Below are 15,998 nucleotides of genomic sequence, written 5' to 3' on the forward strand. Positions count from 1 at the left end.
TTTTCTATCAGATTTTTGCCAGCGACCATAATACATTTTTCAACTACCCGCTGCATGAAATCACTCAAAAATTATGGATCAAACTCCCTCGAGAATCTAAATATTTTTATTGTTCCTAAGGGTAAAGTCAGATACAAGACAAATAAGCGAGACAGTATTGGGCTGTACAGTAGATGTCAAGTTTATTTCCACCACACTGCACTGACTGCACTAGTGCATATTATTATGTTAAATATGTTCCATCGGCAAGATAAATGTGCACTGAGTGACTGAGTGGACTATTTTATGTTTCACCTCAATGCACTTTGCCAGCTTTTTGCACTCGGTGCATTGATAATCGCACGATCTCCTGGATCTCGTGCGCCTTATTATTATTATGATAAGTACCGCACATGTACGTAAATAAATATTAATTAACATACATATGTAAATATGTTTATATATCTGTGGTTTCATTTACACTTGCACCCAACGTTATTAGAAACTAATAATAATAATAATCTATAAGCCTTGACTTGCACAGTTGCACCAGCCAGAACTAGGACGATTATCAGTGAACGTTACCAGTGCCACCTTTGTGCAATAGTGCGGTATGGTGGAAAACACTATTATGTATAGAAATGCATAGAAATGTATTAACTGTCGAGTTATTATAGTTTATTACTAAAAGCTATTGATAAAAAAAAAGAAATAGTATAGAAATCTGTGGTGCACTCATCTGTTCAGTCACCACTCCCCAACCATTTATTATCGTTATCACAATTTACTATCAGTTATTGCTTTATCAACTATAGTCTTGTTTTTATTTTTTATTTTATTACATTTCTATTTTTTAGCTTACTATACAATATTATTAGTAGTCATATATTTATTTAATGTAGTATTTCGATTTATTGTATTACACATATTTTATATAATTCTGTTACATATTATTATTACTTACATTACTCATTCAGTAGTCAAATCACTGTGCAATATGACGTTTGGGCTATTGCGTTACAGCTTGTGTACAAAATTTAAACTGCCCATTCATTACCAACACAGTTTTTTAGTCAATATCCCTCGTTATAGGACACGAAAGCCTTTATTTAATGAAACGGTACGATGGATAAGTACCAAAAGTACAACAAAAGAAACGAAACAATTATTTTCAAAGTCCAAGATTCTGAGATTGTATTCGCTAGCAAAGCCTGAAAAAAATAGGCTGATATGCAAGTTAAATATGATGGTTATTGATTAGTTGCTATTGCTGACTATTTTTTTAAATTAAATTTTCAGGTGCTGTATGTTTTTTATTAGTATCTAGTGCAGTTACGATGGCGATTCCATTTTCCTTTGGACGGATTGTTGATATAATTTATAAGTCTGACATTACAGAAGCACAATCTAAATTGGTTACAATATGTACTATACTTCTACCTGTGTTTTTAATTGGAGCCGCGTGCAATTTTGGACGTATATATTTAATTAACACATCTGGTAACTATTGAATAATTTGCAACTTTACATATATTTTAATAAACTATAATAATTGTATTTTTTAGGTTATAAAATAACAAAAACACTTAGAGAATTATTATTTAAATCTCTTTTATCACAAGAAACTGCATACTTTGATCGTCACAGAACTGGAGAACTTATTAATCGACTATCATCTGATTGCTTACTTGTAAGTCAAACCATCACTACAAATATTTCTGATGGACTGCGTTCTACTATAATGGTGGCCAGTGGTGTTTCATTTATGGTAACTTCAGTTTTTTATAAAGTAATTAATCCTTAGTGTTACTTCATTATATTTTATGTATATTATGTATTTAGTTTTTTGTGTCTCCAAAATTAGCTTTGGTTGGCTTATCCATAGTGCCTCCAATTGCTGCATTGGCTGTGATATATGGGCGTTTTGTACGAAAAATTACACGATCTGTACAGGTAATTAACATAATAACATAATGAATATTAATACATAAATATTTTTCTTCATTTATTAACTATTAAGATTAAACCTTAGAATCAGGTGCTAAATTATGTTTATTTTGTGTTACATTTTTGTTTTTTTATAGTTCTAAACTTGTGTCACAAGTAAAATAGAAAAGTTATAATTATAATTGAATACTAGGTACCTATTGTATGTTACTGGAAAATGTATTTTTGTTTTTTAGTGCATTTCACATTTTAATGACATTTATTTTACTAATATTTAATTTTGATAGTTTCTTATCTAAAAACAAGTACATTTTTGCCATGGCACTGTGTATACGATCGTACAAACTAGTACTAATTAGTAATACTTATCATTCTTGTAATATTTTACTATTAAGTAAGTAGAAAATTATAGAGTATTAAAAATTCAGGATTCATTAGCTGTTTCAAATCAAGTTGCTGAAGAAAAAATATCAAATATAAGAACTGTAAAAGCATTCAGCCAAGAAAAAAAAGAAATGTTTCTATACGAGAAAAAGATGGATGAAGTATTGCAGCTTTCTATTAAAGAATCATTCATGAGAGGACTGTTTTTTGCTATGGTAATTTCAAATAAATATTTTAGCATTTATTCATGGTTTACAGTTTATTAACTTACATTATAGTACCATACCAAATGTTCATAGAATTAATTGTTTGTTAGACAGGATTTGCCGGTAACTTCATAATTATATCAGTGTTATACAGCGGTGGATTGTTGGTCAGTGAACAAACTATTAGTGTTGGGGAATTGAGCTCCTTTTTATTATATGCTGCTTATACCGGAGTGTCTATTAGTGGTCTATCAACTTTCTATTCAGACATTAATAGAGGCCTGGGCGCATCATCAAGAATATGGGAAATTATTGATCGTAAACCATCTATACCTATTTCTGGTAATATTTTAACCTTTAAATATTATTAACTTAAATACTATAAACTTATAACTTATATAGATTTTATGTCTATTTACATTTATACATAAAAGTATTGTTTTTACAGGTGGACTAAAACCATTGACTGGTCCTAAAGGCGATATAAGCTTCCAGAATATTGTGTTTAACTATCCAAATCGACCAGACGCACCTATTCTTAATGGATTAGATTTAGAGATACCTAGTGGTATGATATATGCTTTAGTTGGTCATAGTGGAAGTGGAAAAAGTACATTAGGTCATTTATTATTAAGACTTTATGATCCTCAAAGTGGTCAAGTATGTTTAGACAAGACAGATTTAAAAATGTATGATCCAATTTGGTTACATGGTCATATTGGAGTCGTTAGTCAAGTAAGCTGCAATAATTTCTTTGAAAATTGTAAAACTACCACTAATATCTATATTATTGTATATTTATAAACATTAGTTATTGTTATTATAGGAGCCAGTTTTATTTTCTGGGACTGTTAGAGAAAATATTGCTTATGGGCGCGATTGTGTGACAGATAATGAAATCATTGATGCTGCCAAAGAAGCAAATGCATATGAGTTTATTGTAAAACAATTTCCTGAAGGATTTAATACAATTGTTGGAGAGCGTGGTGTTCTATTATCAGGTGGCCAAAAACAAAGAATAGCTATTGCTAGGGCATTACTAAAAAATCCTAAAATATTATTGTTAGATGAAGCTACAAGGTAATTATCATTATCATAACTTATGTATAATATATATGTATATTATTTATAATTATTCTGTTTTATTTGGTTGATAAAATGTATTTAGTGCATTAGATGCAGAGAGTGAAAAGTTAATTCAAGAAGCATTGCAAAGAGTTTCAAAAGGAAGAACTGTATTGACAATTGCACATAGGTTATCTACTATTAAGAATGCTGGTAACTTACTGAATTAATTATAATTTTAACTTAATGTTTAAGTTATTTATCAGGTTATTAATCCAATTAGTATTTAATTTTCATAAAAATCATTATTTTAGATAAATTGGCTGTAATATTCAATGGAAAAATAGTTGAATTGGGTTCATATGATGCCCTTATGTCTATAGAAAATGGTGTATTTAGAAAACTTAACAAAAACCAAGTATTAACAAGTTAATATTGATATAAAACAAATGTAAACAAATATGAGATATTAAGGTGTATTATAGATGTTCAATATATTATTGTTTTTATTGTTATATTGTATTATATTTATATATAAATAAAAAAAAAATAAAAATATTTTTGTTTATTATATTCGTTTTTTTTTTTTAAAGGTTAGAATAAAAGTATTATAATTTGAATATTTTTTTGTTAGTATAAAATTTTAAAAATAATATCTATCAATCATGAATTGAAAGTATTCTATTTTTATGATATTATACAAAAATAAGTACATGCACATGACTCCAATTAATGTATATAAAAATATTTTTGTGATCTTTTTTTAAATTTAGTTTAAGATATACCCTTATTTTATAAGTAATAACTAATGAATGGCATCTCTAATTAACTTTTTTAATTAATTTTAAATCTGCAATAAAGAAAATAGCTATTATTAAATATTGATTTTCTGAAATGGCCATAGTTGCTAAAACTATAATAATAATTAAAAGAACTGAGAACATTCTTTCTCCATAGTTTTTTCCTCTTACAATATTTGAGTAGTTTTTTGTGGAGAATTGAACATTATACTTTTTGGTGTGTAGAGTGTGTAGTGTATGTAGTATGTACTTGTACACTTTACTGATTTTCTGAGTTATTATCTGGGTAACATTACTTTAACATTTGGCATAACTTAAATTTTTAAAAACATTCTTAATAAAGCATGTTAGTACAACACCTTTACTATACTTATATTATGATTATTATGAATGATCACCCTAAAGGTTATTATGAAAAAATCTTATGTTCTGTCAAATATCAATAATTTTTATGCTCCTAAAAATATTTTCTAAAATAATTAATAATAAACCTACTCCTATATTCAAAAATATTGTAGCACCACAAAAGTACGAGTTTTATAACAATAAATCAAGTTTTACTAATTTAATATCTATGAAACACCATATAGGTAATACATTTTTCCAATAATCAACAAATCAAAGGCGTGTTTACGGGTATGGCCAATATGGCCATGGCCAGACCTGCAAAATTATCGGTCCTCCCTACCCTACACTTATTCCACCATCATTGGGTATACACACAGATATTAATATTATATTAAATTTTTATTATCGTGATATTGTGATATCTGCTCATAGAATAATAGGTAGATAAGAATATTAAAAAAAATATTTTTTTGGAATTTTATAAAGTTATTGTACTTTTTAGCACAATACCGGTAACAAGTTGCTCTTGTGAGCGAGCATTTTCGAAATTAAGTATTAACGATAGTGAAATCAAAACTTTGTAGTACAATTACTTATTAGCAAAGACTTGATTCATCAATGTTTTTATTTATTGAATAACAGATAACCAATAACATAAACTATGACGATGTAATTGAAGAATTTAAAGTTATGACACCATCAAAACGCCGTCTGGAGTTAAGAGTATTTAGTTTTTAAAAAAAGTAAAAAAAAAATAATTGTAATTCTACTAAAATGTAAATAGCAACAAAATAAAGGATGAACAATAAAAATGTTTATTATGTAGGTATACTTAATTTTTAAGAAACTTTTCTTGGCCATACCTGCGAACGAATCCTAGACACGCCTATGCAACAAACCGATGTTGTATATAAGTACTGATTATGAGAAAGCCTTTGATAGAGTGAACCATGCCATATTAATCAATGAACTATTGGAATTAGTTTTGCCTATCCTCTATTATCATCGTTTAAATCTTTATTCTTAAGTTCTTGAACCCATTTTGTTAAATTTTATATCAACACCTATTATAAATGCAATTTCTGGAGTTCCTCTAGGCGACCATCTCTCTCCTTTCCTATTTAATTTATTCATATAAATTTTACTTTGTCCTCCATTTCACACTTCAACAATCTATTATTTGCTGATGTCGTAAATATTTTCAAATCCATTACTTCTCTCAATGATATAAACTTCCTTGAAAGTAATTTAGCTTTATTTAATGAATTATGGGGGCCTATCATTGAATACTTTACTTATTGACAAATTCCAAATTGTAACTTACTCCAAAAAGCACAAACCATCTCATTTTAATTATCATATTATATATAATAGTAACTTATATTGCTTGCCATCAATGAATGATTTAAGGATTTTATTTGATTCTAAACTATTATTCAATGCTCATGTATTAGGGATAAAAAATAAAGCCATATCTGTATTTGGTATGATAAAAAGAAATTGTTTCGATTTTCATGATCCATTTCCTTTCAAATGTTAATATACCTGCTCACTAGTTCGTTCCTTATTAGAATAAGTTTCATTAATTGGGTACCACAACAATGCAGGACATAATGATAAATTTTAAAAATTCGAGACTAAAGTTCTCAGATTTATATGTCATAAAAGTAATATTCAAAGAACTATAAGAATTCCTCACTCAGGTTATGAAAAAATTTTAAAATTATTAAACTTAGAAACTACATAAACTTAGTTATTACTAAAGCTATACAGAAATTTATCATACAACTCTTTTCTCTCCAAATTACTGAATAATGAGATTAATAATTTATTTTTATTCAGTCAAATAAATTTCAAAGTTAATAAACACTACACTTGTAACAATCATTCATTTTATATTTCTCATTCTTCTAAAAACCAAAACCCAATAAACATTTTAATGTCTTCTGGAAATAATCAATTCCTTTAATAAACATTGTGTTTGTGTGTATTATTAATATTATCATATTTATTTGTCTATTGATCTTTTATTTTGTTGTTTCTTATTATCTTAAATTATATTATAAAATTATTGTTATTTATACAAATATTTTGTGAATTGGACATTTGACAGTATGAATAAACAGATAAATATATAAAATCAAAACAATAGCGGTTGGATCCGGGATAGGTATTGTACACACATATATATGCGGTCAAACCACGTGCGGTTATACCAAAAATATTTGATGAATGAAAAGTTATTACAATATTTTAAAACTTAGTCGTCTGAATGTTTTTAACACCAAAAGTTATTTAACAGTTTATAAGATATTGACTATCTGACGTCCGTACAAAATTTATTTAAATCACGGTCATCTATAGTTCAAGTCTTGTCTGTAGCAGAAACCCTTGGTGTGCTACACGATCCTGCGCAAAGGCCACATAGAAAACACCCATTAAATAATGATAGAGAAAAAAATGGATGTTTTAAAATTTTATAATGATATAAGACGTCATATGATGCTCAGACACCAAGATACAAACAAAAATAAAATACTATATACTATATAGCTTAATGAAAATCGCAATAACTATAAACATAGCCTGAAAAGTATTAAAATTTATTGCAACATTGGCCATAGATTAATAACTTATTTTGAGAAGAATTATGACTTGGAAATTTTTTGTTATATTCCAACAAAACAATACTAATATCGACACATCGTTATTATTTGTTTATACATTTTTTTCATTAAAATTTCAACTTAAAATGTCTATAATAAAAACTGTTTAGCTATTTTAGCTCCTTAAAGTGGAGGCCTGAGTGCATTAAACATATTGCGCTTTCAATTGTTGCGGCACTGCGCATAGAATACTAATAAGTTATAAGAATACTGATGAACAATTATTTTAGATTCTGAGCAGAGCGATGAATGTATTGATTTTACCATGATGTGTTTTTTTTGTGTCTGTCATCACGTTTTGGGGCAGTAAAAGTGCTTCGATTTTTTACTTCAATACCTGGTTCGATCAGAAAAGGAATCTATTTCTATTCTAATCTAATTCTTAATATTTTTCTAAATAATCGGGATAAACATACTAAAAATTAAGGGAAAAACGGGAAATTTTACGCACATTCATTTTTCGACAAAATCGATTTTGGTTTTTGATGTAACGTTAAAACAAATTACCATAGATTAGATACACGAAATTTCCACCATGCAATTATCAAACATTTTCGACTTAAGTTGAACTATTCATAGGCGTTTGAAATTTTCGATCATTATTATTTTTTTTAAAATTAATATCGATAAAAATGTATTTGTTAAGCAGAAAAGCTTGAAAATTTAATACAAGGCTCTTAACATATTGTTACATTAGCAGTTGAAAAATAGAAAGAAATTCATAGTCACCATTTTTTTTTTATAAGCATTCAAAGTTTGAATTTTGACAAAATATGTAAAAACACAAAATATTTTAAGCTAGAAATTCATAAAAAATTTTCTTTTTAAATCTAAGATTTGAAAGTTTAATACAAGATTCCTTAAAAGTTTTTCAATCTTTATCACAAATAAAAAGTCCACCGGAAATTAAAATTAAATTTTTATGAGCATTTGAGCGATTTCTTATTTTGGTGTAACTCTAAAACAAATGACCGCAGATACTTGAAATTTTCACTGAATGTTTATATAGACATTTTCTATATTTAATATTTTCAAAATATTTAGATTTGTTTTGAGCTGTTTACTGACATTTTATTTTTTCAACTTTTTTAGTTTTTTTTTCTATAAATATCGATAACAATTTATTTGTTGGGTAGAAAAGCTTGAAAATTTAATACAAGGCTTCTAACACGTTGTTACAATAGCAGTTGAAAAATATAGGGGGCTCACTTTTTTTTTCATTGGTGAATGGTGATACATCATTTTAGTATTATGAATTATATCTATTAATAGGTAATTATTCTTATTACTAGAGATGTTGATGACCTAAAAAACACACAAAACTGCCCTAAAAAAAATTCAAAAACCCCTAAAAACAGTGCAAAAATGCCCTAAAAACTTCAAAAAATGACCTTAAAAATTATCTGAAATACTAATTAAGTAAGTGAAAAAATATTATTTATAAAATACTAATAGTCCAAATCCAAAGTTAGATTTTAAATAAATTAAATTTGTTTCCAAACTTGGGTGTAACATTTGCCATAAAATCTATAATTTGTGAAAAATGCCCCACATTGTATAAAAAGTACAAAAAATGCCCTAAAAGCTGAAAAAATGACTGAAAATGTTGAAAAATTACGTTAAAAAACAAATAAAATGCATTTTTATCTATAAATGCAAAAAATGCAAAAAAATGCAAAATAAAATTAGAATATTCTGCATCAAGGGAGCATGAAACAAATTTTTAGCGAATCACCAGCTTTTTATTATTTATATACTAATAATCTATTATAAAATTTAAAAAAGGCGGGTAAGTCGTGGATGTCGCTCTGCTGTACAATAGGTTACAAGTGGGTTACTGTAATAGATGGAATTAAATTTGAATCCAATGATATTATATCATTGTATACGAAAAACGATTCTGAGCGAAGACGGTTTATCTGTCTAGGATATATTATAGATTATTAAAAATTTTCATATCCTAGATTTAAAAAGAAGATTTTTTATGAATTTCTAGTTTGAAATAATTTGCGAATTTTCGTGATTTTCGTGATTTTTACATATGTTGTCAAAATTCAAACTTTCAATGCTTGTAAAAATCAAATCGTGACTACGCATTTCTTTTATTTTTCAATTGCTATTGTAAAAATATGATAGGAGCTATGTATTAAATTTTCAAATCTTAGATATTAAAGGAACATTTTTTATGAATTTCTAGCATAAAATAATTTATGAATTTTCGTGATTTTTAGGTATGTTGTCAAAATTCAAACTTTGAATCCTTGTAAAAAAAAATTTTGACCATGAATTTATTTTATTTTTCAACTGCTATTGTTAAAATGTGTTAGAAGCCTTGTACTAAATTTTAAAGTTTTTCTACCGAACAAATAAATTTTTATCGATATTTATATAGAAAAAAAAACTAAAAAAGTTGAAAAATTAAAATGTCAGTGTGCGTAAAATGTCCCGGTTTTTCCCTTAATTTTAGTTTGTTTTTCTCGATTATTTAGAAAAGTATTAAGAATTTTTCACTTTTGACCCCCCAAAGTACCAACTAGATTCACTTTCTGATCGAACGAGATACTGAAGTCAAAAATCGAAGCACTTTTACTGCCCCAAAACGTGATGACAGACACAAAAAAAAAACACACATCATGCCATCATGGTAAAATCAATACATTCATCGCTCCGCTCAGAATCTAAAATATTAACATTAAAAATTGATATTTTGTAATATTTTTTAAATTAATGCGTGCGTTATCATATTATCATATTATTTGAAAATAACAGGGATAATGGTATGATAAGAAGTGCTGCGCACGCAGCAGCTAATTTACTTCTATTTACCAATAACTTACTGTTGAATGTTGATAGTTCAACTGTTTACATTTATGTAATTTCTATATTAAGAATAGAACAGAACATGCAGCTGGTTAGATTATAAACGGCATAATGACGTCATGGACAGTGAGAATTTTTTCCTGCTATACTGCCTTACTGCCTTGCCTTATCCATTCCGCATTCGTAATTTACCAAGCGGCAAGCACGTCGTTTATCTTCGTGTTATTCATCTTTGATAATACATAATAATCTTTTATCATCACAATTATTCATAACATTCGGCCGTGAATGATGAGTCACTGTAGTACGTAATTTATAAACATAATGAGTATTCTATAATATGGTGACTAGTTTTTTAGTTACCAAAGTTGATCTCTAGGCTCGATCATTCGCCATTTGTGTGTATGTGGTATATAAGTCGAATGATTCATTTCTGAACATTCACTGTTGCAATCCTCTCGCTACCAAAAGTAAATCATTCTCAATATTCTAATATTCGTAGATACTTGATTGCGTTCTCTGTTCACGTCGTTTCGTTCATTTCCGTCAATCGCGTTATGGCTCAACCTCCAATCCTCAATCCGGTAAGTGTCCTACACCATATTATTAAGTTTCTTATTGTATGCTTGTTATTTTTATTGATATTGCTTCTAATAACTGCAAACAATATTGTACCTCATATAGATAGGTTGTACCGTGGTATAATATTAAAGATGTTTATTGTATTCGACTAATTCAATTGCAGTGTAAATGGTTATTAACAGTAACTGACCAACACTTTTGATATCATGTTTTACAGACTCTTCCATTTGTTGGACCGATACAAAATGGTTTGAAACAAGGCACGCTACTCAGCTTCCATGGCACGTCGTTCCCGTCTTCAAACAGGTGATTAACAATATTCAATATTACAATTAAATTATGATATGATTAAAACATTTAAAACCAAATAAATATTTGAACTATTTTTTTACTTTTGCTATTGCATTTGTGTAGAGTCTGTATAAATCTACAAATCGGTCCGAATGTTGCTCCTCGAGACTCTGTTGCCCTGTTTGTTGCTTTAGACTTCAACCGTAACTTGATTGTCAGGAATACTATTCAAGCACAAAATTGGGGCGTTGAGGAATCTCATGGTCCACCTGTGGCCCTCATTCGAGGCCAGCCATTTAAATTGGACATACTGTGCGATGTTTATGAATATAAAGTAAGTTTAAATGAATAGTTGGATTATAATGTTTGAGTGTGTAGAGTTACATTGTTCTAAAATATACTATTTCATATACTAGATTGCATTTAACGGATCTCATTATACAGAAATGAAACACAGAATACCATTTCAAAGTGTGTTTTATTTAGCTATTGATGGAGAAGCGCAATTTCATAGTATACAAATAAATTCCAGTGGAAGTACACAGTTTGGTGGTCCTACAATGCCGATGCCTGGTAACCCACCTGGCTACATGCCTATGCCCGGACAGATGCCTATGCCTGGAAACTATGTACCTGGACATATGCCATCAGCCGGTCATATGCATGTGCCTGGAGCTCCACCTGGAACTGTTCCGCCTTATGCTTCAGGGTATAGTGCCTATCCTGGTCAAACTCATAATTCACCTTATTTAGAGGTTTGTTATTAACTTAAACATTTTCTTAGTTAGTAGGTTAACACTATTGAATAACTAACTAAGTACCAAAGTACCTACCAACAATTTTTGTTCTATTGTTTTTGTAACTTTGGTTTTAACTAATAGTTGATAAATTAGTTTTAAATTATAATGGTAAAGTAAACTACAATTAAAATAAATATAACCTTTTATTAGAATCTAATACATTAGATGATTGAATAAAACAACAAATATTGCTTATAACTCCAGTAGTGTATGATTATTTATTTACAATATTTAAATAAATATGGAATGTATTTGTTTTTAAAATATAGAAACACACCAGTTCACCAATTAAACATGCCATCAATCAAGGACTAACTAATTATGCTGTGACTGGACATATTAACCCTGTAAGTTGGTGTTCTAATTAAATAATACAAATTTAAAATGTTATTTATCAACATAATGCATGTCACTTCTCAGGTTTGTATTAAGAGTTACTTTGTACTCTGTATATCAAGTTTATTCTTTCTTAAACCAATAATATGTTCTAGTCTTCTAGGTCAATATTAAAGTAAATATAATTCAATCTATTTCACTTTCAATATTTGTATTTTTGACTTATTTTTAAAATTTAAAATTAATTATGGAAACATTGTCTATGGCGGTAGCATTTGATTTCTTAATTTTAATACATACTCTAACTATAAATATTAATAGATTGCAAAATTAAAACATCAATAAAATCATAATAATTGAATAATTAATAAATAAATTATAAAAAAAACCTTTGGTAATATTCTCTTAAATTTCTCATATAAATAATTATTAAGCCTAGAAACTACATTATAGATCTCACAATATTCGGTGTCATTCGTCATTCTAAGATAGATCATTTGATATATTAGTGTATAAAATAGAGCTATAGATAAAAATAATAAATTAAAAATAGAAATGTAGGTATGTAAATTATTACTAATTTTTATTGTGTTAATTAGCTATTTAAATCAGTTTTCCTTATTGTTTAGCGTAAAGCAGCCAAAGCTCAAAGAAAACAAGCTAAAAAAGCTATGAAATATGGTATTCCTGTAGCTGGAGTTGCTGGAGTTGGTGTTGGTGCTTATGCTTTACACAAAGCACATAAGCATAAAGGGTACAAACACAAAAAGGGATCAAAGTCATCGAGTAGTAGTAGTAGCAGTAGTAGCAGCAGTAGCAGTGATTGAATGAATGTTAATTGCATTTTTTTAAGTTACTGGTTAACAATGTTATTGCTTTAATAATATAAAGTTTTAATTGAATATTGTCAATATTATATTGGCATAAAAATATAGTATTATTTTTCTATTTTTCGGAATAATGAGGACTAATATGTGTTTAATTTAATTTAATTTGTATTTATAATTTAAAAAATATTTTTTAAGTTTCAAATGATTGTTATTATTGCATAGCCTCTGGGCTTTGATAAAATGCAATGTTATGTTGTTAAATTAATTTTGTAATCTTGTGTTAAGCTAAATTATTTTGTAATACTATTAAACTGATGATTAAAACATTTTTATTCATTTTTCCTGTCAATCATCAATGCATAAAATGTAGCAGTGTGTTTATAACATTTATAATTGTACATTTATACTACATTATGTTATTATACAATGTATTTTAGCACTATTAGCATTATTAAAATAAGTCATCTAAAATTTTATAACAAAATAAGTAATTGGCTATTATTTTAAATCACTGCTTATTCATTCAAATTTTAAATTAACATAGATGGATATGTTATTGTTTTGCGCAAATTTAAATTTGGTAATAGAATAATAAATGAAAAAATGAGTGAAAGAAACGAATTCCAAAGGAACTGTTGGTCAAACATTGTTACTGCTATAAATATGTACATCATAAATTATCATATTATATTACCAATAACCATTTTTTAAAAAATATTTCCTAGGAAACTCCAATTATTATCAAGACAAACCTATGTCAGAGAACCAGGAATATTGTTGTAAAACATTGTTCTATGACCTCAATATTGATGTAGGAGTGGATAATGTCTAGATATGAGATAGTTATAGATACAACATAGGTTCAGAATCGTCTGAAAATGTGGCAATACAGCCATAAGTAGCTTTAAAATAATTGAAAAAATGGTATATTATGAAGAATAAAAGTGTGAGATATAAATATATAATAGAGTTTTGTACTTGTTTGAGCTATGACGTAGATCATAATAAGGTTTCACAATGGTTATTTTCTGATGAAAACAAGATTATTATGTGTAGATAAACCCCTTCAATGGACATGGCAGATTCTAATATGTTATAAACTTATCATGTAATAATGGTCAATGGTAGACAATGTTATTGACTTTAAAAGTTTGATTATCTATTTTTGATTAATTTGGAGACTTTTTTTTAAAGTAATATTTATTTTGTCAAATAGACATTAAGAATAGCTATAAGAAAAATATCACAGTCAAGAGTATTTAATTTATAAATAAAAATACTAAATACTTATATGATATTATGTTAGGTGTATAATTTACATTTATATTGATATAATATACATATTATATGAATATTTAAAGAAACTGCAATACCTCAGTAGATCATTTTAATTACACTGCATTCTGAACACAATTATCTGTGTGTAGATCCGTGAACTTGTGTTATTGAATTTTCAATACAATAATTTATAATTTGAGAATAGTCTTCAGAATCACAGCATATCCCTCATATTTTAACCTCCCATTTCATACAACAAATTTCCCATGATCTTGATTTTCTCTGATCCATTAAATATGATTAGTAAGTGTCACTTAAAGTTCTGATGCACTTTATTATTTTTTATGGTCGTACTATTATATTTCCTGTGTAATCGTCTGTTAAATCACCTATTGTTGTTTTTTTTCATATTTTTTGCATATTTATCTTTTATGTTTATTTTATCATTTCACATTACCATTTATAGCTATCATTATTATAGAAATAAATGTGTATAATATTGTTATTTAACTTTTATAATCACACGAATTTCTTTTTCTATCATTAGAAATGAATTGTTACTGCGTTGAACATTGATAAGATCACATTAAATTATTACTATATTATTATACTTTAAAAGTTATGTGTAGTGATTAATATTGCCCACTAAAGTTTGGCTAACAATTGTTTTTTCTCTGAACAGTTTTTTTCCTATTTAATCATACAACATGATTCCATACTGTTACCTGAATTATAAAGAAATATGTGGTGGCTACAAAATTAGCACAATAACGCGAAAATTCTGAATAATGAATGGTTTGAAACGGTTAACATAGGCGTGCGCAGACCTTGCTGACAGGGGGGGGGGGAGAATGTATTATATTATACACAGTAGTATTATAATATATAGTATATTATATAATAATTATACTATATAATATTATATAATTGAATATTATTTTGTTTATTAGTATTATTGTCGCGCGTATCTATTAACAGTATTAATTAACACACATTATCAATGCGGTATCGCTTGTGGCTTGAACAAAGTTGGACCTTTGACAACACAAAATTATCGTGCACCGTATACTCAATATTTACAATATATAAATTATTCATTGACTCATTGTAATATAAAATTATATTATAATGTTTTAGATTCTGAACGAAATGATGAATGTATTGATTTTACAATGATGTGTTTTTTTTTTTGTTTGTTTGTTTTTGTGTCTGTGTACAGCAGAACTAGTCGAAATAATGCTTCGATTTCAAACTTTGGCGGTGGATTCCGATGTAAAAGTGAATATACTTGGTGCATTAGCATTATAGAGGTCAAAAGCAAAAATTTTCCAACAGTTTTCAAAAAAATCGAGAAAAACAAAAAAAAAATGACAGAAAAACGGTAATTTTTACGCAAAACCAGTTATCGACCAAATCGATTTTTTATATGGTTATAATTAAAAAACTAATCACTATAAATACTTGAAATTTTCACCAAATGTTTATGTTAGTGATATCTATATACAGTTTAATTTTCAAAAATGTTTGACTTTTTTTAGTTATTTATTATAGACCACTGAAATTTTCGATTTTTTTGAGAATTTTTTTTTGAAGTGTCGGTAAAAAAATGTTGAATGACCAAAAAAACTAGAAAATTTAATACAAGGTTCCTTATAAGTTGTTCTTA

The 15,998-nt window shown here is 27.4% G+C and overlaps 2 protein-coding genes across 3 annotated transcripts; both read left to right on the plus strand.

Moving 5' to 3' along the window:
* Positions 1-810: 810 nt before the first annotated feature.
* LOC107167045 (ATP-binding cassette sub-family B member 10, mitochondrial) lies at positions 811-4,152 on the plus strand. 2 transcript variants are annotated; one of them, XM_015515934.2, is made up of 10 exons: positions 811-1,211; positions 1,279-1,479; positions 1,545-1,747; positions 1,822-1,932; positions 2,355-2,525; positions 2,627-2,858; positions 2,965-3,251; positions 3,343-3,596; positions 3,685-3,794; positions 3,896-4,152. In XM_015515934.2, exons 1-10 carry the CDS (start codon positions 977-979, stop codon positions 4,012-4,014), a joined length of 1,923 nt encoding a protein of 640 aa, XP_015371420.1. In that variant the 5' UTR covers positions 811-976; the 3' UTR covers positions 4,015-4,152. The 2 variants fall into 2 exon arrangements, with proteins under 2 accessions (XP_015371420.1, XP_089080440.1); XM_089224314.1 differs by having other exon boundaries at positions 1,075-1,215.
* Positions 4,153-10,256: 6,104 nt separating this feature from the next.
* LOC107167046 (galectin-4-like) lies at positions 10,257-13,390 on the plus strand. The gene is made up of 6 exons (XM_015515935.2): positions 10,257-10,799; positions 11,015-11,103; positions 11,212-11,422; positions 11,505-11,843; positions 12,158-12,235; positions 12,854-13,390. The coding sequence occupies exons 1-6, from the start codon at positions 10,773-10,775 to the stop codon at positions 13,049-13,051; spliced, it is 942 nt and encodes a 313-aa protein (XP_015371421.1). The 5' UTR covers positions 10,257-10,772; the 3' UTR covers positions 13,052-13,390.
* The last annotated feature ends 2,608 nt before the right edge of the window (positions 13,391-15,998 follow it).

Source organism: Diuraphis noxia, unplaced genomic scaffold (genome assembly GCF_037042655.1).
Source record: "Diuraphis noxia isolate RWA-SAM2 unplaced genomic scaffold, SU_Dnox_SAM2 contig0003, whole genome shotgun sequence".
In the NCBI taxonomy this organism is placed as follows: Eukaryota; Metazoa; Arthropoda; class Insecta; order Hemiptera; family Aphididae; genus Diuraphis; species Diuraphis noxia.

Bases quoted from the DNA above. Each gene is read 5' to 3' on its own strand.
- LOC107167046 (XM_015515935.2), top strand. From the start codon at position 10,773: ATGGCTCAACCTCCAATCCTCAATCCG. The intron at 11,844-12,157 runs GTTTGTTATTAA...TTTAAAATATAG, and splicing joins ATAATTCACCTTATTTAGAG to AAACACACCAGTTCACCAAT. The intron at 12,236-12,853 runs GTAAGTTGGTGT...CTTATTGTTTAG, and splicing joins TGACTGGACATATTAACCCT to CGTAAAGCAGCCAAAGCTCA.
- LOC107167045 (XM_015515934.2), top strand. From the start codon at position 977: ATGACGTTTGGGCTATTGCGTTACAGCTTGTGTACAAAATTTAAACTG. The intron at 1,480-1,544 runs GTAACTATTGAA...TGTATTTTTTAG, and splicing joins ATATTTAATTAACACATCTG to GTTATAAAATAACAAAAACA. The intron at 3,252-3,342 runs GTAAGCTGCAAT...TTGTTATTATAG, and splicing joins ATATTGGAGTCGTTAGTCAA to GAGCCAGTTTTATTTTCTGG.